Source organism: Doryrhamphus excisus, chromosome 12 (genome assembly GCF_030265055.1).
Source record: "Doryrhamphus excisus isolate RoL2022-K1 chromosome 12, RoL_Dexc_1.0, whole genome shotgun sequence".
Lineage (NCBI taxonomy): Eukaryota > Metazoa > Chordata > Actinopteri > Syngnathiformes > Syngnathidae > Doryrhamphus > Doryrhamphus excisus.
Window position 1 is genome coordinate 128,751 of NC_080477.1, and position 26,639 is coordinate 155,389.

Here is a 26,639-nt window from a genome sequence, read left to right on the forward strand (position 1 = left end):
TGCTCTCTTGGTGCAAATTCTACTACGTCTTCTTTCTTCCTGGTCTCTTGCCAGGAACAGGAAGTGTACATCTACATCCTCAAAGACATGTGTCCACTGCATCAGCCACAGAAACGTTTGTCCTGTCCCGCCGTCATTACCTGCTTCTTCCCTGTCCCAGCTGGAGAACAGGTGTCTCTCTCACACGCACAGAAAACACCATACCGATACCGTGTCGTCACGTTTGGGTCCACAAGGGAGTGGACTGTGCTAATTAGCTTAGCAAGCATGGGAACGTTGTTCATGTTCATGTGGAGTTGATGTGAGGATGGTGGGACGTTGGTGGGAAGTTGGTGGGAGGGACGTTGGTGGGAAGTTGGCGGAACGTTGGCGGAACGTTGGCGGAACGTTGGCGGGACGTGGGTGGAACGTTGGCGGGACATTGGCGGAACGTTGGCGGGACGTTGGCGGGACGTGGGCGGGACGTTGGCGGGACGTTGGCGGAACGTTGGCGGGACGTTGGCGGAACGTTGGCGGAACGTTGGCGGGACGTTGGCGGAACGTTGGCGGGACGTTGGCGGGACGTTGGCGGAACGTTGGCGGGACGTTGGCGGAACGTTGGCGGGACGTTGGCGGAACGTTGGCGGGACGTTGGCGGAACGTTGGCGGGACGTTGGCGGAACGTTGGCGGGACGTTGGCGGAACGTTGGCGGGACGTTGGCGGGACGTTGTCTGCTCTTGTGCGAACAATGTGATTGACTTTAGAGACTAAAGCTTCACCTCCAGCTTTGGCATCCAGGTTGGTGCTTCCGGTTTGTGTCCGCCCGTGAGGTAAGTGTTCCTGTTTTTCCACAGAATCCGGAGCAGGTCTTCGCAGGGATGTCAGACGGCCTGGTGGCTGTCTACAGCGTGCAGGAGGGGCTTCCTGCAGAGGGGGAAGCCTACCTGTGCTCGCACACGCTCAATAAGACCTCCTTCGGTCTCCTGGACTCTGACCCCAGACAGAGATCCGTCCCGGTCCGGTGCATGGTTTTAGTTGGCGGGGGCTCCCAGGTCAGTGCCCCTGAAGTGACGACCGTGCATCATGGCGAGGCCGCGTCCCCTCACCCTGCCCAATTTGTCAGCAGCTGTGGTTTTCCAACGGGGCCGGTCTCCTGGTGGTCGACCGCGTGACCCTTGACCCTCTGCGGAGGCTGGACCCGTACGCGCCGCCGTCCTCCATCGTGTCCATGGCGACTGGCTTCAGCGCGTGGGGGGAAGAGTCGGTGTGGACGCTGGACGACGTCAGCAACACGCTGCTGCTCTTCCACGCCGCCTCCTTCTCGCCGTGCGCCCGCTACTGGTGAGTACGAGCTACAGCAGCAGGCCCCGCCAGGGTGTCTCGCTGACGCTCTGTCATCTGTCAGTTGCGGCGACTGCAATCCTCTTCGGGACGTCTTCGGTGTGCAGCGTCCGTCGGGCAACAGCGCTCATACGGAGGCAGTCAAAGATGAGGAGGAGGCGGAGCCTACAAGCACAGACGCGACGCTGATTTACAAAGAGGAGGCGGGGATTCAGCTCATCCCGCACCACGATTCGCTGACGGGCCACTCCATCTCGTCGTCCTGCTCCGTGGACACCTCTGACGTCAGCATCGCGCCCGCATCTTTGCAGCAGGATGGCGGCGGTGACGAGCGGCGGAAAGCTGAAAGGTCTTTTCCGTGTTTGCAAGCCGTCAAGGTCGTGATGGTGGAGGACCTCCTCTGGGTCTTCAGGTAGCAGCAAGCACATGTCCATGAGTAACGTCAGCCAGTCGCTTGACAACAAATGTGTCTTCGCCAGGCGCAGCGGAGATGTAATGCTAATTGAAGTGCAGCCGAATAGCGGCGAGCCGAGGGGGCGTGTCATCGCCGTCCTCAACCCTCCTGGAGGCTCCTCCGCTTTGGGGTGAGTCTACTTCCTGAAACCCGCTTACATAAACACGGTGTCCTGCAGCTGGTCTGACTCCGCCCCTCTCTCCTTGCTGTCAGCACGCTGGTGGAGGCGGGGCTTGTGGCGAAGGAGACAGTAGTGTGCGGCTTCCGGAATGCTGACGCGGTGTGGAGCGTCTGTGCGTGGAGGGCGTGGCACTCCCGCCCGCTGGATGTCTTTTACCGCACCTCTGAGGAGCTGGGCCGTGTGGAGAGCAGCGTCAGGAGGAGGAGGTAGCCAATGAGGACGGAGCAGGGGCGGGGCATGTACACAACTTCAAGTCAACTTCAAGATGTGGAAAAAAGTGACTGACAGCTTTTTATTAGAAACATTTTTTAGAAGTCAAAACAAAAACTGAGTAGACGGAGCCTTTTTTGGAAGATTGTCCTTTTCCCATGGACCACTTCTTCTCCTCTGGACTCCGCCTTTCTCTGACCAAGGCTCAGGTCAGGCCCTTCTTGATTTATTTATCAAATGTTACAATGTGTGAGAAAGACTGTGCTCAATAAAGGTTTTTTTACACGTGATGTGACATTCCCTACCAGCATGCACCGATGTTTCCTATCTAATGTCATTTTCCAGGGAAGTCCCAGGCCAGCAAAGTGGAACAGGACGATCATTCCAAATCCACAAAGTTATTTTGTCATGAACACAATATGAAGATGTGCAGTTATTGGGCGCATTACGTCACCTGACCTAAACCCTGAGGGGAAGCTAAACACTGACTTGGGAGCTGGGATTGCTGATGCGGAAAAATGTGACTTGTTAGTCATTCATAACAAACCTATGGCATTCCACAACACACACACACACACACACACACACACACACACACACAGTCCTGGTAAGCTAAGTCTTTACATCAAAAATGTGACTTGTTAGTCATTCATAACAAACCTATGGCATTCCACAACACACACACACACACACACACACACACAGTCCTGGTAAGCTAAGTCTTTACATCATCACCAGCAGGGAGCGCTAGAGATCAGAATGAGCCAGTGCTACGTTTACGGACCTCCCTCCCAAGCGTACAATCTTTGAAGTGCCTTTTTGCGTACGTTCCATCTTTTGAAACTGGTGTTTTTTTAATCCAACTTTATTTGTCCACCACATAAAAGACATATTTCACCAGCGTGCGTGGCAGACTTTCAGAGATTTGGCCCCTCAGGACGAAAAGTCAACGCGGGTGCAAAAGCCTTTCTTTTTTCCCATGTAACCTGAAGGCCTCCCATCTACGGAAGCCTCTCGGGCTCACATTAGCGGAGGGCTTCCATCGACACTCCACATCCCCAACATGGCGAGATAACGAGCAGCACGGCGCCGCTGTTCGAGGCAAAGAGGAAGAAGGCCGGCCGGCGTCGACGGTGGAGGTCAGCGACATCTCGGCGGCGTTCGCGGGGCTGTGCTCGTCCAGCAGCGGCTTGGAGGAGCCGCTCGTGATGCTACGTAAGCAGCGTCTCTGTAGCGGGAGCGCGCGCGCGTGAGAGCCAGCTTTTTGGTTCCGTTTCTTTTTCCATTATTGGTTGTTTTTCTTTATTTTTCTTCTTGCGTCGGTTCGTGAGCTCCCGACGGAGACACGCAGAGAGGGGCGGCGGCGGGCTGGTGAACTTTTGCGGGGGGATGGCAGGTCGAAGCCGGAGAGCTTGGTTCAGCGTCCTCTTGGGTCTGGTGCTCGGCTTCACGCTGGCCTCCAGACTCATCCTGCCCAAGGCCGGCGAGCTCAAGAAAGCCGGACACAAGCGCAAAGCCAACCCGGCCAAATGTGGCCTCAACGCGGCTCTGGGCAAGGATCACGGCGGCGTCCTGTGGCCGCCTCAAGATAACGGATCGCCGGCCACAGAGACACCGGGATCCCGCTCCAACAACTTCCTCTTCGTCGGGGTCATGACCGCCCAGAAGTACCTGAACAACCGGGCCGTAGCCGCGCACAGGTACGTGCACGTCACCGCCACAATGCTGGCCGTCGTCGGCCGTGGATCGGCTTAACCTCGTTAGCAGTCCGTTAGCAACACAGCTCGCTAAATGTTCTCCGATATTCATTCGTGGAGATGGAACCTAATGACGGAACGCAACGAAGGTTCTGCTGCATGTTCACAGGCGTGGAGCCTCTTGGGGTTCTTCTACATTCCCAGTGGTTCATTAGCGACCAAACTCATGTGTGCTGTAGTTTAGAAAGGCCGGATTATCTCAACACAACCTCAAGCTTGGATGAAACGGCCGATTAGATTAGATTAGATTAGATCATCTTAGATCAGATGGCGTCCTGCGTGGGAGACATTCTCGTGGAAAGCCTCTTCAGGTCAAAAGATGAACAGCATTCACACTATAGTAGACATCTTGTTAAAAATGGCCTGTACCTAATGAAGTGGCCGGCGTTGATGGAACCCACTGACAGCAGCCCAGTGGGCACATGGGAATGTTTTATTACAAGACATTCCAAATAAGCCAAGAAAAAGGAGTGGGCGCGTCCACGTGACAGGCGTGTCGTGCTCCCGCCCTTTAATCAAGTGTAGAATAGACGGGCCTGACTTGACGTGCGTTGCCGCCACATCACTGCTGTGGCAGGATGAAGGAGAACTGCAGGAGAACATCTGGCCAGCTGTTGTGTTGCCAAGATGGCGGATCCAAGTTAGGGTTGTTGGGCCTTGGCGGAGGTCGGCTGTTTTTCGGTCCGAAAGAAAGATGTCACCAAGACCTCCTGGTTTAAAAGTCCTTCATGTTCCCTCCGTAGGTTGACGTCATCAACGTTAACATCAGACCTTTCTGTTTTTCCAGTCAACGTCCAGCTTTAGTAGGAAGGTCTTAAGCAGTTTTAGCGTAATCCTAACCAAACAAAGTCAACTCTATCCTTGGCTGAGGTCATCGTGCAGTGATTATATTTCCTTGCAAACCGTGTGCTTCCAGGACTTGGGCTCAGACCATTCCGGGCCGCGTGGAGTTCTTCTCCAGCGAAGGCTCGGACACCTCCATCCCCGTTCCCATCGTGGCGCTGAGGAACGTGGACGACTCTTACCCACCCCAGAAGAAGTCGTTCATGATGCTCAAGTACATGCACGACCACTACCTGGACAAGTACGAGTGGTTCATGCGGGCCGACGACGACGTCTACATCAAGAGCGACAAGTTGGAGAACTTCCTGCGCAGCCTCAACAGCAGCGAGGCTCTGTTCCTCGGACAGACGGGAATGGGGGCCCACGACGAGCTAGGCAAACTGGCCCTGGAGCCCGGAGAGAACTTCTGCATGGGGGGCCCGGGGGTCATCATGAGCCGTGAGGTCCTGCGGAGGATGGTGCCTCACATCCGGGAGTGCCTGCAGGAGATGTACACCACCCACGAGGACGTGGAGGTGGGCCGCTGCGTGCGCAGGTTCGCAGGGGTCCAGTGCGTCTGGTCCTATGAGGTGAGTTCTCTCCCGCTTTGTTTTTCTTCTGGACTTCACATTCGGGCAAACGTCACACACACTCACAACGAGGACCACCATACACACGCTGGTCGACCTTTGACCTGGTTTGCATTTAGAAAAAAACGTTCTCATCATCAAGAATGGAATTAGAAATGATGAATTTTAGCTTGACCCATAAAGCCTTCATGAACGGACGCTGCATTCTTCTACGTTGGAGTTGGGGTCCACCCTGGACTGGTGGCCAGCCAATTGCAGGGCTCCTACAGCGTAGGCAAACAACCATTCACACTCACATTCATGCCTATGGACAATTTGGAGTCGTCAATAAACTTATGTGGTCAACATGCTAACCGTTAGCCCACCATGCGGCAAGAAAGTAAAGGCTCACTAAAATGTTGCTGATTGTTCCTAAAATGTTCGCTGAGCGTCAGCATCTATAGACTGGTATGAGGACTCGAGGACTCGAGGACTTGAGGACTTGAGGACTCGAGGACTCGAGGACTCGAGGACTTTGGAAAGACACACGCTAGCTGCAAGATGAAGCAGTGTTGATGTTTTTGGAGCTCCTCTGTGATTCCACGTAGAACAAGATCACGGCTTCCATGTTGTAACGTTAGTATAAATCTGCTATTCCAGGGAATATTTCACACATGCTAGTGGATATGGCCCACTCCGGCCTGTTTTGTGCCCGAGTGAAAGTAAGCCGTTGACTCGGGACATGAAGGAGCCGGCGGCTAATTAGAACCAGTTGGTACTTCAATGAGCCTCTCGTCTAAATGAGGAGGATGCAGCTCACGTGACTTTTTACAGGTCGCTGGAATCCAACACCACGCTGGTAACGACGGGACATTTACTGCACTGTTGCATGATTCTCTTCAGCGCACGCGCACGCGCACGCGCACGCGCACGCGCACGCGCACGCGCACGCGCACGCGCACGCGCACGCGCACGCTATGTAAAAAGTGTGGAGTTGGTCTGCTGTGGGAAGTGGGTGCATGCCAAAGCTAACTGTTCTCCACACGCTCATGTTGTGACAACTTCATCTGTGAAAAGAATGTTCCCTCGCTAAAATCACTCCTCCTGTTTGACATCCTCCTCACATACAAGCGTACGTAACTCCTTCATTTTTATTCTTATTCAGGTCTTTTTCAAAGAATCTTCCAGTGTTTTTTCTGTCAGTCTCCACGGGAGGTCCCATAAAGACCGTTGTCGGGGGGGCTTTCTTGATGGAAGACTCCAATCCAGTCCAGTCGTGTTTCAATGTATTGAAACTCCTTGTGTGCCGAGTAATATAACAATAATAATAATAATAATAATAATAATAATAATAATAATAATAATAATAATAATAATAATAATAATAATAATAATAATAACAATAACAATAATAATAATAATAATACATTTCATTTGTATAGCGCTTTTTAGTACTCAAAGACGCTTTACAGTAGAGAAAAAGAAATCAAAATAGAGTAGAGTAAAAAGAGAGTAAAAGATGCATTCAAATACAATATCCATACATTCATTCAGAGCTAAAACAAGGCTAAGGCGGGGCGGGGTGGGGTGGGGCGGGGCGGGGCGGGGCGCAGCAGTCAGGTATAAAAAGTTCGACATTAAAAAGGGATTTAAACTTTGGCTTTTGAGTTGTTTTTTGAAGGAGGGAAGGTCGGGGCAAGCACGGAGTGAATGGGGGGGGGGGGGGGGGGCAAAGAGTTCCAGAGGGTGGGGCAGCGATGGGGAAAGATTAGAACGATAGAAGCCATTCATCTTCCTACGTATGTTGGCCTCATAGCCAAGTGCACTTCCTGTTTCAGCTGTGATTGGTCAGCAGCTCTCGCTCATCCATCTTGGCATGAACATGTGATGGTGATGGCGGACTACACCTTGTGTACCGCTGGTGTTTGCATAATGCGTGTGTGTGATGACTCAGCAAACACGGACAAGCGGGGCGTGGAGTGGCGGAGTTGGAGCTTCAGAAGACGTCAGAAAAGTTGCAACATAAAACAAATGAAGCCAGCCTTGGTCGTCTGTTCTGGTCGAGGCCTGCAGGACGTCCTTGACATGTGCGGACGCGTTGCTTGAGCGAGCGGCGTTCTTTGAAAGCGATCATCTTGATCACGTCAACAATGAGGAAATGTGGAATCAAACGATTTTTCACCTGTTTGACTCCAATCCATTCATCCTTTATTGAACCAGATAAACCTCATTCAGTTGTTTTGATGCTGGGAAGGGAGAGGGTCGCCGTTTTCCATAGCTTGATGGAAAGCATACGGCTTTAGGTTAGCGTGACGTTTGCCTGTAATGATGCTGTTTTAGATGTGATGGACAGCATCAGATGCAGACGTAAGACGTCAGACGTAAGACGTCAGACGTAAGACGTCAAAGGTTTTTTCAATGGAAGGAGAGGAGCAGAAGATGACTATCATCTGCATAAAATAGAAAAGAGGTTTTGACAAAGATTGTTCACATGAATAGAAAAGAGCAATGGACCTAAAACAGAGCCTTGGGGTACTCCTTTAGTTATTGAAATGACTTCCTTTAGCTCCGTTTTGGGTTATTGGGGTGAGAAACACTGTTGAATTAGAGAAATAACTCATGGCAAAACAGGAAGGTGGTGTTAAGCAGGAAGGTGTCGATCTTGCTAGCGTAGCGTGTCTTTGGGAACAGTTACATCGAGTCACTTCTTCAATGAAGGTAGAAGTATGTTTGTTTATTATTTATGTGTATTGACATTCATTTTGACTCTTTTCTGTATGTAAGGAACATTGACCAAAATAGTTTTGGTTAGCATCCGCTTGGGTTAGAGTCGGACCTTCAGGAATGAACCGAGGTTCTTTTTAGTGACGTTGTTTTCTTTTCAAAACAATGTCAATCCCATGAATGGTTACGGCTTAGGTTTTACGCCGGTGCCCTTCCTGGCTGGGAATAGAACCCACACCCTCTGTCTTGGAAGACGGAGACCATTGTCATTCAAATGAATGAATAATAATTGATCTCATCCTGAGTCCTGCCATTGAAAGGCCATGATGAAATCGGAGCCATTGTCTGTGACTGTTGATGGTATTTTGTGGGCGTTGCCGTAGGCGACCCTTGAAACATCGGCACGCCAGAGCTGCTGTCCTCGGTTCCATGCAAGGTGGCGCGACACAATGTGCAGTCCCACCAAGCTAGCAAGCTAGCTGTGGTGTGCAGTTCATGTGTCGGCAGTAGCTGGGACATCCTGTAATTGTCGATAAAACAGACGTTTTATGGCCGTGGGAATTACGTGGTTAGCGAAACGCAGGGATCGACTGGACTTCCGGTGGAGTGACCGCTCTCCTAGCTGGGATTTTGGCAATCAGGCCTCTGAAAGAGTCTTGGTAAACATTTGCTACTGGGGGCATGTCCTGTTCAGTACCTGACTTGACTTCAGGCTCTCTGGGGGGGGGGCGTCTTTTGCTGCTTGAACACCGTGACTCCGTCTCGTTGTTGTTACGCGGCCTGCCAATGGCATCGATGGCGTTATCTGTGCTTTTGGCCACTGCTAGCATGGTGGTGGCGTGCGCCGCGTGAGCTGTTTCATGAGATTAGCGTTACTCAGGAAGTCATGATGTGGGACATAATGTGTGTATATATATGTGTATCTATATATATATATGTGTACTTGATGTGCGTGCTTGCCTTTTACATGAGTTGATAAAATGGCGAGACGTCATAACGGACACATTGGCAATGGAAGATAGAGCCTAGAACTAAAGGAGGAGGTTGGTTGCCATGGCGCCATGGTCCCGCCGGCGTGATGTGGCATCTTGACAGGAGTTAGAAAATAGAAGCCAGTGACTGGTTGTGGCGATAGTGACACCTCGGTGTGATGAAAGACGGCGCCTTTCCCAGCATGCATTGCACCCCCTGGCCTGCTGCCGCTCGCTCTCACGGTTGTCGGGGTGACGAGACGAGCATCATGCTGAGTCGTGGCAGCTGAAGGTGACTTCTTGTCCAAACCACCATGTCACTCTTGTCTTCAAATGCTTTTGTATCACACCCTCCAGTTCTGGAGCCCCCCCCCCCCCCCCCCCCCCCATCCAGCTCGGAGTCATGTCCTGTGTGCGTGTGTGTTGTCTCGTTCATTACAACAGCACACAGGAAGTGACACGCCTCCTCAAAGCGATGTCTCAACATGCTTCCATGTCTACGCACACGCAGAAGTGTTGCTGACATGTTTGTGGCGTCTCCACGCCGCAAACAATCAGCACATTGAAAACGTCGACGTGGAGGAATGTCAAAGATGTCTTTGCCCAGCGCGTGGCCTCCATGTTGGATGACCGTAGCGTCACTTCTAGCGTGTGGTCATGTGACGTATGGACGCGTGTGCTGCAGTCATGAACACTGGGTGTTGGCAGCTATTGGCCGGAAGTCTGAACATACCGATATGTCCCAGCAACATTGTGTGCCGTCACTTATTGAAGTATTCCCGGGAAGTATTCCCTCCAGGGGGTCTTCAATGGAAATGGAGTCATTTTTTTCTCAACCTTATTTTGCCCAAAGTCTCAAATGTAATGAAACCCTTCAACCGCTGTTTCTCCAATAGTGGGGCGGGCCCCCTGAGGGGGCACGGTGAACGGTCGGGGGGGCATGAATATATTGGTGAAGACCCGCCAACATGTCGGAATCTGACTACGCTCGTATGCTTGACTGCTCTCCATTTTGTTGCATTTAGCTGGTTTGTGGTTTGGGTGGGATTCTGGAAGCATGAACACGGTTGGATAAAACCATTGTATCCTTTAGCATCTGGTTATATTCAGACACCCTATTTTCTGGGCTATCAGTCGCTCCGGAGTACAAGTGGCACAAGGCCAAAAATGCATCATTAGGTATAAAAAAACATACATAAGTCGCACTGGAGTATAAGTGGCATTTTTTGCGGGTAATTAATTTCCAAACGACTTGACCAAAACAGACATTAGGTCCTCTTGGAAGGCAAGTTGTACGAATAAAAGAATAGACAACAGGCTGAATAGGTGTAAGATATGCTAACACAATGCTAATTCAGCTACACAAAAATAAACATGAACACAAAAGGTGTCCAGGGTTTATGGACCATAAACACTTTTTTCATGTATATGTCACTCTGGAGTCTAAGTGGCAGGAACAGCCAACCGGCTTATAGCCCAGAAAATACGGTATATATTTTTTTCTGTAGACGTCATGAAATAGATATGTTTATGGATGCTTTCACGCTAACATACTTACATACTTTTATTGAGTACTCGGGGTATCACAAGATCTTGCAGGTTTAGAATGTGACAAGATATGTCATTCAGAAATAAGTCTTGTGATAATGAATGAATGAATGAATGTCTCTGTGGGAGGAGACGGGGCTATTAGCATACACACAGCAGTGCAGCAAGGGAGTCTCGTGAGAAGCAACAAATTACAATTGCGAAGCAGAATGCCCCCCCCGCCCCCATGGGAATATTGGTAATGAGCAAAGTGAGCCCATCAACATGCGGGATGCTGAATTTGCTTAATGTTCAAATCTCATCTCGTTCTTGTGGATCCGATCTCTGCACCGTCTCTCGTCTTGTGAGTTGGGCGTCTCGTGACCCCACCTATGCAGTTATTATGGTAATGCTAATGCTAATGCTAATGCTAATGCTAATGGTTTAATTTCATTTGAACATGCATCAGATTCCAATTGAGTGCATCCCATAATCAGTTCCCAGTTCCACATGTCCAAAAGGAGTAGGAAGAAGCAAAGCTTATTAAATCCTACCCCTCCATCTGGTACTTTTACAATCACTAACTGTTACATTTGTTCCTAATATGTTTTAATATATGTTTAATTATATGTTTTAATTTAGTCAATAAACGGCTACTGAACGCTGCACGTGGAAACGTTTCATGGTGGTCACATGGTCACAGAAAAGAGCTGCTATAGGTTCACTCCAATTTTAGCATGTTGTCTTCTTTTCAGTGTGTGTCCATGTGGTATCTTGTGTGTGTGTGTGTGTGTGTGTGCGTCCATGTGATGTCGTGTGTGTCGTCGTCCTCCGCGTGTGGTCACATGGTGTATTGTCTGATGTCCTGCTGGCCGCCCCACAGCAGACATGTCTTAGCATGACGCTAAAAGTACCAAATAAGCACCTACCAGAACCCGTCTGACATAAACAAAATGTTCAGCCGAAGCATCTTAAACAGGAAGTGGTCGCTCGCCACTGTCGTCCTGTGGCAGACATGCTCAGCCCCCGCATTGGCGGCCATGTTGTTTGCTACAAACCTTTTTGTGGAGTTTGGGTCTGGTGACTCGGCCTCATGTCTGAACACACTCGCGTAAACATCTGAAGATGTATAGCTGGTCGTCACGGCAACGCCACCTGATGCCATCCTCACTGCATGATGTGGTGCATTGATGCAAACGCCCCGGTGTTTGGAAAGCATGTTTCCCATAGGATGGAATAGAAATAATCAGTTCCAGTGTCAAGCTGTGGCCATCATAGGATGTTTCAGTTTCAAAAATGATTGACTGAAACCCGAATCTGCTGTGGATTTCAAGACGAGGTGCTCTGATGATGCTTGCCTTCCTCTATCGCCATGATATCATCATCATCATCCATGAGTATGATGCCGGCCCTTTAAGGAGGGGGGAGGGGTCACGCGTCTGCGGGCCGAGCGCTCCACAGCGCTCCACTTCCCTAATCCCAATTTCACCTGAGCCAGGGCACGCTCTCTACGTGCACGACCGACGTGCGCTCTCACCGGCCGACAAGGACCCCATTGTGTTGTGAGCCCCCCCACCCCCATCCCCCGCCTCTATCTGAGTTTACACACTTTCACAGGCAGCTGCACATGGCTTCCAATCTCATCTGATCGATGGTGCCGTGCACGTGTGCGCACGTAGACGCCATCGTTGGCTCGCCATGACCTCATCAGGCAGGACCAAGTGAGTCGCTGCAGCTGCTGGGAAGCCTGGAACACTGTCCGCTTGTTTTATGGGATGTTCTTGTTCTGGGGCCATTATGGTGCAGTCCAGGTGTCGCCACCCACTCACCCCTCCCCCGCCGACCCACTCTGCATGCGGCCATCTTTGTGGGCGGTGCCACAAGTCAGTCGTCAGTCTCCACGTTCTGTTTCCACCTTGATGAACATTCTAGAATGCGTTTCCCTCATCCTGCTTCATCACAACAAACTATTGCGTCATGATCTTAAAGCGACAGGCACCCGTCCTCCATTACCATGTTAGCATGTTAGCGTGTGCCGTGAGTGGACCGTGCTTGTTTTGGGTCAAAGGAGGTGCTCTGTCCACTGGCATCCTGGCACGGTGAACGCCAGCCCGTAATGGTCTTGGAAAAGTGCGTGCAGACGGGCGCTGCGCTGCCCTTAATGGAGGATTAGTCCATTGACTCCTGATTGGACCGAGCGGCTGGCGAGGCCTGCCTGCTCCCGACCCGCTTCTGTCCCTCTCAGCTGTCTTGTTTTGGGCCACAACCAATGAAAACCAGCATGCTCGTCAGCTGACTGATGATGATGATGATGATGATGACATTTTGGTTGCCGTGGTAGCTGGATGTGGAAACAAGGACAACGTTTGAGAAGTTTGGTGAAGAAAAACATCCAAATGAAACGTAGCGGGGAACTTGTTGACATTTTGGGATGCGTGTATTTCAACTCGGGCTGTCAATCCCTTCAAGTATTTCATCACGATTAATTGCATTTGTCATAGTTAACTCATAATTCACTCTTATTTTTGTCTATAATACAGTAAGTAGGAATGTAAATCTCTTGGTGCCCGCACACAGCGAGGGTGGGGCAGGGTGGCAGGGGGTGGCAGGGGGTGGTGCCATCTCGTCATCAGCACATAAATCAGCCTTAAGTGGAATTGAGGGCATTCTTAATCTTCATCCAAACACACAGCCTCACTTTTCCCACTTTCTGGTCTGCAGGCTGCATATGTGTCTATCCATCCAATCGTTTTCTATAACGCTTGTCCTCATAGTCACGAGTCAGCTGGAGCCTATCCCAGGGGGGAGGGAGGGCCACCCTGGAATGGTCACCAGCCAATCACGGCACATATAAAAGCCGTTGGCCCCTGTGGACACTTTAGAGTCGCCACTTGGGCTCACATGCAGATGTTTTTCACCACAGTGACGGTGTCACGAGGCCTGTGACGTGCACTTGAACGCACCACGCATATTCCCAGCTAATACAGCAACTTGTGCCGTGTCTCCACACTGACACTCACGGCAACATGCAGTGCCGTACCCGCACTGTGTACACACGCCGCGTACACGGCGTACTCTTTTAGGTGGACCGAAGCCACGATTCAAACGAGAGCTCAAGCAGCCGGCCGCCCGCCGTCCAATCACAGCGGGTCAAGCGAAGCGGGAAGGTCGCAGGCGCCCTGAGGCGGCTCCAGTGTGCGAGCGCGATCCTTCATGACGGCCATCACAGCGGTGTGGCTAAGCCGTTAGCATCCAATTATGGCAGATTAGCGGATAAGCGTCTTACAACGAGCATACGGGTCATCGCCGCGTTGTGTCCTGTGAGACGGGCCTTCTTCGACGCTCCTCTTCCTCGATGAACAACCTTTGAGCGGCTGCCTCTGGCCCATTCAAACATGGCCGCCCGGCAGGAAGTGAGCGTGCTGATCACTGGTGACCCCGGGTGACCTCTGAGGGAAGCAATACATGAAGGAACATCTGCTGACCTCCTCGGAGCTCAGCCATCAGTGTGCTGTGGCCTCCATGTGGAATATTTATCAGGGATGTTTGCGTGTGTGCAGACTAAGGCGTTCCTAGAATTCCTGCAGCTTTCCCGTCTTCTGTGGGCCAGCGTCGTCAAACTCCTGCCGGGATTTTAATGAAGGCGCTCATCCATTGAATCGGTCCCTGGCAAGAGTTTGATGCGTGTGCTCTGCCGGGTCACATGACTTCTTCCTCTTCTTCTTTGCCATCCATCAAGCGAGCGTGAGGTGTATTATTACTATATGAGGCATAAGTATCTTTTGACAATCTACTGCCGTCCGAGTGTCCTTATTGGTCATCAAAACATGGTGACTTTACTTGGGATGGTGACTAAAAGCTAGCATGTTAGCAGCTAACAGTAGCCTGCGCGTGTGCCTTGGGAAGCGTCTTTGTTCAGGGGCGGCGAGTGCGTGTGAAGGTTTGCTGCACGAGGACGATGCGACACGGGAACACGAGTGTCCTCCGGCTTGTTTGGCGTGTCAACATTGAAACATGACTCAGCACTTTCCTCGTCACCTTGACCCGACCTCAGCACTGATTGGAAGGCGGAGCAAGTCTTATTCATGCCGTGGTTTTGTTCCTCCGGCGTGGAGCTGCTGACGCGTCCCACAATCATTCATGGAGGAGCCTCGGGCTGTCGGACGGCAAGGACGCCCGCTGGAAACTCATCAGGCGTCGCTGCACTTTGTGCTGACTGATCCTCTCCCTGACCCACTCGTGTCCGTCTGGCCCCGCCCGGAATGATGAGTCATCATCCTGCTGCTGTATGCGGAGCCGGGCTGGCCCCGGGCTGGCCCCGGGCTGGCCCCGGGCTGGCCCCGGGCTGGCCCCGGGCTGGCCCCGGGCTGGCCCCGGGCTGGCCCCGGGCTGGCCCCCGGGCTGGCCCCGGGCTGGCCCCCGGGCTGGACCACAACAGACCGATGGATCGCTCGGTCCGCGCTCGCACGCGCCAATGGCGTTCTTTGTCAACGTCGCGCGTTGTCCAGGCGTGCCGGCGTGACCTCCATGAGGCCAAACGTCAAGTTGGGAAGGCTGGAGAAGCTCGTCCATCCCGTCTCCTCTCCTCGTCTCCTCCTCTTCAAACTGAGGAGCTCATTGTTTCCATCTCCTCACTGCTTCCCTCTGTGGAAAATGTGGTGTCAGCAAATCCTCCACACACAAACTTCACTTGTGGACTTTATGCTGACTTGATGTTTCTTTTTCTCTCGCCTTCACCTTCTTGTCTTTGTCGTCGCTCCAACATGCTAGCATCAAGCGTCACATTCTTCCTGTCTCTATCCTCACGAGGAGAATATTTCGTCTGTGGATATTTTCATCTACGGATTTGGATGTGAAAAATCAGTAGTAGCAGTACTAGTGGTAGTAGTAGCAGTACTAGTGGTAGTAGTAGCAGTACTAGTGGTAGTAGCGATGACATCCGCTTGATTAAAATAACAATTCCCCCTTTGTCATCACTTTGTCAGCAAGTAAAAGTTGGCTGTAGTTTGAATAGCTAACCCTAGCCCTAACCCTAATCCTAGCCCTAGCCCTGACCCTAGCCCTAACCCTAACCCTAACCCTAATCCTAGCCCTAGCCCTGACCCTAGCTCTAACCCTAATCCTAGCCCTAGCCCTAGCCCTAACCCTGTAGTTTGAACAGCTAACCCTAACCCTAACCCCAGCTGACTAATGGACGCTTCCCAAACTCTTGAGTGTGTTTTGACTTAAGGTGATTTCTTTGCTTCTAAAACAGGAAGTGTGTGTCTCATCTGGGCTGCTTTATTTTGAATGGAAAGCTTGTGTTATTTGGCTGAGATATGGTCTACAAGAGGACACTTACTGGAAGAAGTCTTTGCCAGACAAGGACCCCCCCCCCCCCCCCCCCCCCACGTTCATGTGTGCTTTTAATAAAAGAAGAAATGAGAGTTGTGTTTAAACATGACAAGATGGCCCCCGCACACAACCACGGCAACGTGCACTACGAAGCTGACGCTCGTGACTTACTCCTATAATTAGCACTTATCTTCTTCACCGTTGGCTTTGTGCTCACTGGCAGTGCATCCGTGTGGGGGGGGGCTCCAATGTGATCTCATAACGTTTCCGCGACACCTGGACCGGCAACGTGGACCATCAGAGCACAGCTGGCGGCGTCTAACCTCAGCTCCGCCATCAAACGAGGGAAGGCTGTAATTACTTGCCCCCCCGCCCCCACCTGCACCTTTCAATCTACCCCCAGGCAGGCCACTAGGTTGTGGGTGACGAGGGGGGACGGGGGGGTTACTGTTAATTGAGGAATTCTCAGAACACTCCATCAGCTCCACCTGGTTCCGGACCGCCAGCGTGACATGGAATGATGGCGTGTCTCCTGGAACAGACAGCGGCAGACATTTTGTTAAAGTTCACTTTAGATCAGGGACAAGGGACACACGGTCCTAACCTGGGACCCACATTTTCCACTTGCCCGTTATCCTCTTTGAAACAGTAACAGACATAATTCCATGTCCAAAGTGCATTTTCGAGGAATTTATGAAGACATTTTCCAAGGAAACGAGGAAGAACTACAAATAATGCATACATTAAAATAGGTAACTAAATAATAGCCAAACATCGGTTCTTTCACTTCTGGCTGTTCGCGTCATGACTCCGTAAAATCATGTGATTTGGATGAGTGTGTTCCAGAAAGCCCAAAATGTTAGCAGGAAGCACGTTGTCGTAGTTTTACATGCAGAAAAGAATTCCACAAGCATTTTGTTTACATTCCTCAGTTTTTCTCTTTCTGAATGGAATCTTTCCAATGACCTTTCCGAAAATGATGGTATCCATGGAAAAGAATATTCCAATCTCTAGTCTACATGCGCCGCTATAATCCAACAGAATAGTCAATAGGGCATGCCCAGTAAAACGTAAACACCAACTTTGTTGGAATAACTCTGTATTGCCGTTTGTTCATTCGTTCGTTTGTTCGTTTGTTCGTTCGTTTGTTCGTTTGTTCGTTTGTTCGTTCGTTTGTTCGTTTGTTCGTTCGTTTGTTCGTTTGTTCGTTCGTTTGTTCGTCCAGTCTTGAAATTGAGTTTGAATCAAAAACAAAGTTTGCTTAGTCCAGTGCCGATTGCTGGCCTCCATTTTTAAAAGTGAAGAACGTCTGGATCTGCGTGTTGCGTCATATCTGAGCATGCGCTGAAAGAACGCACCCGGGATCAATTTAAACGGGAAAAGATCATATTTTATTATTAACCTCAAGGCATGTTTTATATAGATATATATTTTCATTGTAACGAAAAACTGGACTTGTGAATGGCGTATGGAAGGGTTTGGATTGTGTTCCACAGATGGCGTAGAAAGCGGCTTGCCAACCGCCAATAAACAACAGAAGAAGAAAAACACCAGGAAGAAGAACGCAGTCTGACAACGTTCCGATTGAGCGGGTACAAGATACCTCATTGGGATTGGGGAAAGGAATATTCCACCCCGTGAATCCCATTATATGTTCATTGGGATTGGCCCTTTTCTTTGGGAATGAGGCGTATAAGACACCGTGTGGCCGCCAGATTGGCACCTTCCTCTTCAACACCAACTTCCTGTTTCTTCATTTGTCACTTCTTGTTTCGCTTCTCATTCAGGTCCATGTGCTAATGCTTGGTATAAATGCTAAACGTCAACAAGGCGAGGTGATGTAAGATGTAAGAAGATGTAGTACATCGCCCAACCTTAGCGTGAGTGTTACTTCCTGCAGGATGTTCCGCTATAAATGCTAAACGTGAACAAGGCGAGGTGATGTAAGATGTAAGAAGATGTAGCACATCGCCCAACCTTAGCGTGAGTGTTACTTCCTGCATGGCGTGAGTGTTACTTCCTGCAGGATGTTCCGGTATAAATGCTAAACGTAAACAAGGCGAGGTGATGTAAGATGTAAGAAGATGTAGCACATCGCCCAACCTTAGCGTGAGTGTTACTTCCTGCATGGCGTGAGTGTTACTTCCTGCAGGATGTTCCGGTATAAATGCTAAACGTAAACAAGGCGAGGTGATGTAAGATGTAAGAAGATGTAGCACATCGGCCAACCTTAGCGTGAGTGTTACTTCCTGCATGGCGTGAGTGTTACTTCCTGCAGGATGTTCCGGTATAAATGCTAAACGTAAACAAGGCAAGGTGATGTAAGAAGAAGACGTAGCACATCGCCCAACCTTATTTCCTGCTCTTCCTAGTTAAGGCAGGACGGAGCTGCAGATCATAGTTGACATTCACACGTCTTCCTCAGTCTTCCCTGGGCGGCGCTGGCTAAATGCTAGCTGGGCGGACCACTGGCATCCACAAGTATTCCGCTCGCCACGACGCGGCTATAATTACCTCCAGCAGGGAAAAAAAAGTCTCATCTTGACCAATGTGGGCAAGTCTTCTGCGTGCACGTTTATAAAAGGCTGTAATTTGGACCTTGGGCTTGATGTCTGGACCCGCCCATGTTTGCTGCCGAAGGCTGGAGCTGACAGCCGCTGCCTTCCTGTTCTGGCCCAATGGTTCCATCACACATGGATCTCACTTCCTGCTCCTGACGGCGTAGAACAGGGCGGCCATGCTGTGTGTACAAGTAGCGTCAACACGGCCAGCTTTCTATAATCAAAGTCTTGTCTGACTCTATGTTTAGATTCCGCTCCAAGGGATCCACTGTGTCCTCCAGTGGGATACGCCGCCGCCGACTTGAGCTGCTTCCACTGTAGCGGGGTGCATCCCATCTGGCGGTCTGACATTCCGGGGACTACACAGCTCGTCTTTTGTAGAGATTTGGGTTGAAAGCCTGAAAGCCTGAAAGCCTGAAAGCCTAGTCTTACACAGATCACGAACGTGGACCATCAAGGACGGGATGATCAGTGGGCAAGAACACTTAATAAAAGTGACGTCTCTGGAGTTACCGACTGGTGACGGGAAAACCATTCCCTTCACTGACTTCAACTCGGCTCTTCTGAGTCAATCAATGAAATGCAAAATTGGAATCCATTTATGTACAAAATTGTTGCTAAATGAACCTCTTTAAAATAAATCTCGTGTCATCGTCGAGCACTCGTGATTCGGTGAACCTCGAGTATTCCTCAAGCACCCACCAAACAGTGAAAATTGAGTCTTCGTCAAGTAACCGTGAGTCGATATGCTGTAAACCGGGTCTTAGTCCAGTACCCCAGAGTCAGTTGAACTGGAGGTTCGTCGAGCACTCGTGGGTCAGTGGAACTCGAGGCTTCCTCAAGCCTCGAGCATGTCACCGAAACTTGAGTCTTCATTGAGCAACCATGAGTCGGTGAAACTCGAGTCTTGGGGTTCGGGTTGAGTCTTCGCCGAGCACTTGTGGGTCAGTGAAGCTCCAGTCGTCAACGAGCACCCACGAGTCAATGAAATTCCAGTCTTAGTCGAGTACCCTTGTGTCGATGAAACTGAAGTCTTCATCTAGTGGGCTCATACCTTTTCTACAAAAGCAGTTAGACTAATGACTTGTTACCTTTTTTCCTTTGTAATTTAGCTAGCAGTAGCGAGGCTTGAGAGCCTTAACGCCGGATTCAATCCCAGTTCTCGTCGACTCGCCATTTAGGTTCCTTTATCCGCTCATTTCATTCATTCATTCATTTTCTAGCGCTTATCCTCACCAGGGTCGTGGGGGTGCTGGAGCCTATCCCAGCTGTGTTAGGGAGCGGGGTCCACCCTGGACTGGTAGCCAGCCAATCCCAGGGCACATATAGACAAACAACCATTCACACTCACATTCATACCTATGGACAATTTGGAGTGGCCAATTAACCTAGCATGTTTTTGGAATGTGGGAGGGGGGGGGGGGGGGTACCCGGAGAAAACCCACAGGGAGAACATGCAAACTCTACACAGAGATGGCCGAGGGTGGAATTGAACTGGACCACTCGACCGCCGTGCCGCCCCACTCATTTCAATGATTTTCAATTGTCGCTTGTTTTCCTGCCCAAACAGAGGAAGAATATCATAATAATCCTAATATATATAATAAATATCATAGCGCCGTCAACGCGTCCTCATTAGCTGGCAACGTAGCGTAACAGCTTGTGTGTGTGTGTGTGTGTGTGTGTGTGTGTGTGTGTGTGTGTGTGTGTGTGTGTGTGAGAGCAGAGACGAGGAGACTTAAGCAGTCAGCAGTTTTGATTGATGGAAGTGTCGCCCGGTGAAGTTTATTGTGTGTGTCAGATGACGCTAGCCAATGAGCCATGCAGACGATAAGCTAACGCCTCATGAAGTGACAAGCTTCCCTGTGATTTGGTGACGTTGGTGACGTTGGTGACGTGGTGACGTTGGTGACGTTGGTGACGTTGGTGACGTGGTGACGTTGGTGACGTTGGTGACGTGGCGACGTTGGTGACGTGGCGACGTTGGTGACGTGGTGATGTTGGCGACGTTGCTGACGTTGGTGATGTTGCTGACGTGGTGACGTTGGTGACGTGGTGATGTTGGCGACGTTGCTGACGTTGGTGATGTTGCTGACGTGGTGACGTTGGTGACGTGGTGCTGGAACCACTCCCAGTGGGTTCGGCCCTCAGGGCTGGTTGCAGCGTTGTGGTCCAAACGTTGTCCTAACACCATCTCCCATCTGGACCTGGAACCAGGCTTTTCTGCTGGTGTGGATGGTTTGTTCACATTGTCCGTGTATTTTTAGTGGAGCAGCCAGTGACTCACACTTCTTCCCATCAGGGAATTGGTCACGTGGTGTTTATCCTAGTGACACTCAAGTCGAGTTGAGCTCCACCAAGTCTAAGCTAAATCGGCTGCACGGATGAATCAGTCCCGGCTTCTTTGCGTGGACCCCGCCATCGATCACAGATGAAGCCATCCGCCATGGCAACAAGAGCGCCGTGACGAATGCGTCTTGTAAAGGCGCTCCTTCGAGGCAGTCAGTGAAATGATCCCGACAAAGGACGGAACTCAAGGTGGGCGTGTGTCTGTCGCTCGTTCTCTGCACTTGTCTTAAATCTTCCTCTTTTAGAAAGGAAAAACCTAACAGGATCACTGGGATACGGTGAACATCCAGCAGCAGCACAACATTTTGGTGGCAAATATGCAGAACCCAGTCGACGATCTACCCCGAGATGTGTTGATGGGGTTAGGGTTCGGGTTAGGGTTCGGGTCAGGGTCAGGGTCAGGGTCAGGGTTAGCTTACTTCCAGACTAAAACGTGATCTAATGGTCTAAATCAGGGGTGCTCATTAAGTCGATCGCGATCTACCGGTCGATCGCGGAGGTGGTACTGGTCGATCGCTGGTCGATCGCGGCGTGACATTAAAAAAATATCATCCCAGCATCAATGCCGTCACTTGATTGACATACAGGGCAGCCATTCAGATGACAACTGAATGTTGCCCTTCGGGCGACCAATCAAATCAAACAACGTCTCTAAGTGCAGCAGAACTTACGATGTCAGCCTATCATCCATCCCCGTTACTTGATTGACATACAGGACAACCAGTCAGATGACAACTGAATTTTGACCTTTAGGTCACCGCTCATGCGTAAACAACGATGCAAAGTGCTAAGCTAGTCGGCGAATTGCGTCAGATTTAAAGCCCTCGCTAAAGTTTATGGTCACTAAAATGAGTGAAGGAGCTGGACCAAGTAAAAAGGCAAAAACTGGACCAAGTAAAAAGGCAAAAAACATATCACTTCCATACGGAATGGGAGGTGGACTTTTTTTTCACAATGTCTTTTTCGAAGTGCGTTTGCCTCATATGCCATTCTACCATCGCAGTACCAAAGAAGGGAAATGTGGAGGTAATTACAAAAAATGTTAATAGTTAATTATGTGTGTTTTGCAATATTGGCTCATTTGGTTATGTAAGGTACATCAACATACATTGTACGTACAAATAATCCTCAATACATTTGAAAATAAATAGATGTTTTGCATTTTTGTAGTGGGTAGATCATTTTGACTCGGTCATTTTAAAAGTAGCTCGCATGCTGAAAAAGTGTGAGCACCCCTGCTCTAAAACATTTATCTACGGTGACTAAAATGAATGATGACAAATGTTGAAATGATGAACGACAACGTTAGCAGTGGAATAATTCCTGCTTTTCATTGATGAAGACGAGGCATGAGATGAAAGAGATCCTGGACCTTAGTCTGGCCTGGAGCAGGATGAATTCCATGGTAACTCATGTCAGAACTTATCCCGGCTTATAAGCCCTTAGCCTGGTTTTGTGCAACAGGCTTTGGGTTCTGAGTCTGAACGTCAAGGCTAACATCCCGTCACGCTAGCAGTGAGGCACGCTGATGCCAAGAGGAATCATCTGTTCCAGGGTCAAACTGTGGCTTGAGCCGTGTCGTGGCTGAATGACTTCTGTGTATTTCTATTTATTCTTTCAAGGTGAAAAGCTGTCATTAGAGGCCATTTGTGAGGAGAACCTTCCAGGGCTTTGTCGTCATGGAAGCCGAGCCGCTTGGATGATGGTGCGTGAACTGGACCTGAGCCTGAGCTGATGAAGTCATCACAGTCTGGATCCCGCTCAGCCGGACCGTCACACTCATGTTGACTTGAGTCCTTGTGGGCTTGGGTCCAGAACTGGGCCTGCGTAGCGCAAATTGGCATCTTATGGAGCTTCTGAGTTGAGTTAGCAAAGATAAACGACTAAAAAAAACGTCTTGATGTGGGAATTTGGTTCCGTTTTCCCTCTGAGCGATGTCCAACCAGCACGGCTGGGCCATACTTGGACCCGCCCACACCATCGGCAAACAGGGTCCGCGTACAAATGGGTAGATGCGTGACGCTTGTGGAGCTTTTCAGCCGCTTTGTGCGGCTCTCATGACGCTAATGATGTCGGGAAGCGAGACATCGAGACTTTAGTGGAGGCGTGTCCAGAGAAATCAGTTTGGACAGAAGCGCCTTGTCCACAATGGCGTCCATTACAGCAGCACAATGGCGGCACCAATTAGATTGACACGGCCCACTTTGACGGTGGGACGGAAACGGCCACGTCGGGTCGGTGCCAGGACTTCCCGGCAAGCCACAAACTGGGTGGTGGAGATTTGGACCAAGGACAGATTGGCGTCCAGTCGGACATCAGTTCAGGTCCAAGTCAATCAATGTCATTCACGTCAATACGGATCATCATGTGACTTCATAAATGTGGCGCCCCGACAGGAAGTTGCTGTGTTGACTTTGAGGACACTAGCGAGTGTTTGCATGGTACGATGTTTCCAGAGTAAGGAGCACTCTGATTGGTCCGGCTGTCCCCGCTGGGAAGTGTCCGCCTTTTATTCCTCAGCACGCCAACGTGAGTCGGAGAACAACGGCTGATTAGCGGCGCGGGGTGGCGTCCGCTCGTGAGCCGTGAGGGAATCGCACTAATGATGGTAAAGGAGGAGGTCTAATTAGGGCGGAGGCTAATGATGCCCACGCCGCGGGGGAGAGGGGCGCGGGCTGGAGTTTCGCCGGCGGATCCCGTCTGATCTCCTGCTGGATCAGCCGCTCCACGAGTCCCGGCGCGGTCGGGCCGAGTCATGCTAAGCAAGCAAAGCCAGGCGAAGAAGGTGACCCCTCACCTCCGTGTTAGCTAGGCCCCGTCCATTAAGGACAAGCTTCCTGTGTGTTTGGACTGGCAGGCCGCCCGCTCCCAGGTGCCGAGGAATGCATCTCCAAACCGCCGGGAAGCAAAGAGTCAGTCAGGCCGTTCTTGTGATCAGATTCCGAATCGGGTGCAACTTTCCGTGGCTCTCAGCCCCGTCCTGTCTTATTCCCCGAACGGCCTTTCCCCCGGGATCAGACTTGTGGCCGCATTCCAGAGCCGTCCTCTCAAATTAGTCTTTGTGGGGGCGGGAGCAGCACTGATGCCCCCTTCATGGGGAGGCCGCGGCACAAACGCCGCCTTCTTGACCGCGCTTGACTTCCTGCCAGCCGCTCGCTAGCAGCTGTCCCCGTGTTTACACTTTTTTTTTTTTTTTACCAACACTGACTTTGTCAAGACCCCCCCCCACGCCCCCACCCCCGCCCCCACGCTGGCTCTTATACAACACATTCCTTCAGGCTCTCGATTTGGACTTGGACAGAATAAGAGTCTTAGCGTCGGTTTAACTTCACCATCCGCTCAAATCTGCTACCACCTTGGAATTTCAACATTCCAGCCAAAGTCACCGCTTGTCCGGAAAGACCCTTCGGTTTGTTTGGATCATACAATCCGGAGCCGGGATTGGGATCCTGCGTCTGCGCTGCAGATCGGTCTTTGGCAAACGAGCCAAAGTAGCCGTTTGAGTCGTTTGTACTTCATTTCGTCAAGAATGAATCGTTTACTGTGCGATGTTTAAGGTCCGATGTCCGAGCCTCGAAACGAGGCGACTGACGTAGCCGGCCAGGCTAACGTGCTAACAAAAGCTCATGTGCTGTCACCGCAGATGCAGCAGCTGTTCTACGAGAACTACGAGCCCAACAAGAAGGGGTACATCCGAGACCTCCGCAACAGCAAGATCCACCGGGCCATCACCCTGCACCCCAACAAGAACCCGCCCTACCAGTACCGCCTGCACAGCTACATGCTCAGCCGCAAGATCGCCGACCTGCGCCATAGAACCGTCCGGCTCCACCGCGAGATCGTCCAGATGGGGCGCTACGGGGCGGCCGAGCCCGGTCGAGAGGATCTCCAGCTTGGGATGCCGCCCTCCTTCATGCGCTTCCACCCGCGGCAGAGAGACGACGTCCTGGAGTGGGAGTTCCTGACCGGGAGGCACCTCTTCTCCGCCTTCGACGGACAGCCGCCCCGTCGCGGAATGGACTCGTCCCAGCGCCAAGCCCTGGACGACATCATCATGCAGGTGATGGAGATGATCAACGCCAATGCCAAGACACGGGGGCGGGTCATCGACTTCAAGGAAGTCCAGTACGGCTACCGGCGGGTGAACCCGCTGTACGGGGCCGAGTACGTCCTGGATCTCCTGCTGCTCTACAAGAAGCACAAAGGCAAGACCATGACGGTCCCAGTCCGCAGACACGCCTACCTCCAGCAGACCTTCAGCCGGATCCAGTTCCGAGAGGAAGACGAGATGGACGGCGAGGCGCTGGCAGGACACATCAACCAGGAGTCGGACTCGCTGTCCTTCTTGTCCAACTCCTTGAAGATGCTGGTCCCGTTCAAGCTGGCCACGTCCGCTCAGGAGCAGAAGGAAGCGGCGGACAAGAAAGTCAACATCCTGGTGCCGCTGTCGGGACGCCACGACGCCTTTGTGCGCTTCATGGCCAACTTTGAGCGCATGTGTTTGATTCCCAAGCAGAACATCAAGCTGCTGGTGCTGCTCTTCAGCACGGACAACAACACGGAGCGCGTCAAGCAGGTGGAGCTGATGCGGGAATACCACATGAAGTACCCCCGCGCCGACATGGAGATCAAGCCCGTGGCAGGATCCTTCTCCAGGGCGCTGGCTCTGGAGGTGGGCTCGTCGCACTTCTCCAACCGTTCCCTGCTTTTCTACTGCGACGTGGACGTGCTCTTCACCGCCGAATTCCTCAAGCGCTGCCGGGCCAACGCCGCCCTGGGGGAGCGCGCCTACTTCCCCGTCATCTTCAGCCAGTACGACCCCAAGGTGGTCTACGCCGGGAAGGTGCCCAGCAACAACCACTACGTCTTCACGTCCAAGACGGGCCTGTGGAGGAGCTACGGCTTCGGCATCGTCTGCGTTCACAAGGGAGACCTGGTCCGGGTGGGGGGCTTCGACACCTCCATCCAGGGCTGGGGGCTGGAGGACGTGGACCTCTTTAACAAGTTTGTCCAGTCGGGCATGTCGCTGTTCCGCGCCACGGACCCGGGCATCGTGCACGTGCACCACACGGTGGCCTGCGACCCCAAACTGGAGGCCAAGCAGTACAAGATGTGTTTGGGGTCCAAGGCGTCGTCGCACGGGTCCACGCAGCAGCTTGCTGAGCTCTGGTTGGACAAAAACGACCACGCGCTCCGCAGGCTAGCCGCCAACAACGGCTCGCTTAGGACAGCCTGAGGGGGCCCCGCTGCCGCCCCGCTGCCGCCCACGCCCGCAAATAATTTATTTTCTGCGTCGAAACTCCTTTTGAATGAAAACTGAGACTCTTTTATTGACAGGTGGCGTGTCCAGCCTCAGGAGGCGGGGCCGTGGTCGTGTACCTCAGTGCACCTCGGACGCCTGTGAATGTTTACATTTTCTCACACACACACACACACACACACACACACACACACACTTTCTTTTTGTGTGAACAACTGCTGGATTTGACGTCTAATTTATTGTTTTTGTTTCGTGCAAAGATTGTAACTTCCTGTCACCAAAGACTGTTGTGTGTGTGTGCGTGCGTGCGTGCGTGCGTGTGTGTGTGTATGTGTGCGCGCGTGCGTGCATGCGTGCGTGGGACAGAGTGAACAGTGAAGAATGTTCTTAGCATTTTGTTCCAAAACAAAGTGTTATCCGGGGGGGTGGAGCCAAGCGAGCGTCCATCCCGACAGGTACTGATATTCCCTGCTGGTCCGGTCTTCCCAAGTCAAGCAGGAACTTTTTGTGAAAACATGAAGATGGACTGAGGTCATTTTTTAATCTTTTTTTATTACTATTGTTTTTAATTTGTCTTTCAACTTTGTCCAAGTGGGAAG

General features: G+C 51.3%; 2 protein-coding genes across 8 annotated transcripts in view; both read left to right on the forward strand.

Annotated features, from left to right (window-relative positions):
- Nucleotides 1-2,454, forward strand: part of lrrk1 (leucine-rich repeat kinase 1) — a 15,006-nt gene extending 12,552 nt beyond the window's left edge. For 5 of the 7 annotated variants that reach the window (XM_058088944.1, XM_058088948.1, XM_058088945.1 and 2 more), the window contains 6 exons: nt 55-171; nt 835-1,032; nt 1,107-1,321; nt 1,386-1,733; nt 1,801-1,905; nt 1,989-2,454. In XM_058088944.1, coding sequence (XP_057944927.1) covers nt 55-171; nt 835-1,032; nt 1,107-1,321; nt 1,386-1,733; nt 1,801-1,905; nt 1,989-2,166 — 1,161 coding nt within the window. In that variant the 3' untranslated portion in view covers nt 2,167-2,454. The remainder of the gene's footprint in view (nt 1-54; nt 172-834; nt 1,033-1,106; nt 1,322-1,385; nt 1,734-1,800; nt 1,906-1,988) is intronic. The other 2 variants (XM_058088947.1, XM_058088949.1) reach the window with 1 other exon arrangement.
- chsy1 (chondroitin sulfate synthase 1) lies at nt 2,228-26,248 on the forward strand. Its single transcript, XM_058088951.1, has 4 exons — nt 2,228-2,375; nt 2,512-3,866; nt 4,840-5,335; nt 24,424-26,248. Exons 2-4 carry the CDS (start codon nt 3,556-3,558, stop codon nt 26,014-26,016), a joined length of 2,400 nt encoding a protein of 799 aa, XP_057944934.1. The 5' UTR covers nt 2,228-2,375; nt 2,512-3,555; the 3' UTR covers nt 26,017-26,248.
- The last annotated feature ends 391 nt before the right edge of the window (nt 26,249-26,639 follow it).

Bases quoted from the DNA above. Each gene is read 5' to 3' on its own strand.
- chsy1 (XM_058088951.1), top strand. From the start codon at position 3,556: ATGGCAGGTCGAAGCCGGAGAGCTTGGTTCAGCGTCCTCTTGGGTCTG. The intron at 3,867-4,839 runs GTACGTGCACGT...GTGTGCTTCCAG, and splicing joins CGGGCCGTAGCCGCGCACAG to GACTTGGGCTCAGACCATTC. The intron at 5,336-24,423 runs GTGAGTTCTCTC...CTGTCACCGCAG, and splicing joins AGTGCGTCTGGTCCTATGAG to ATGCAGCAGCTGTTCTACGA.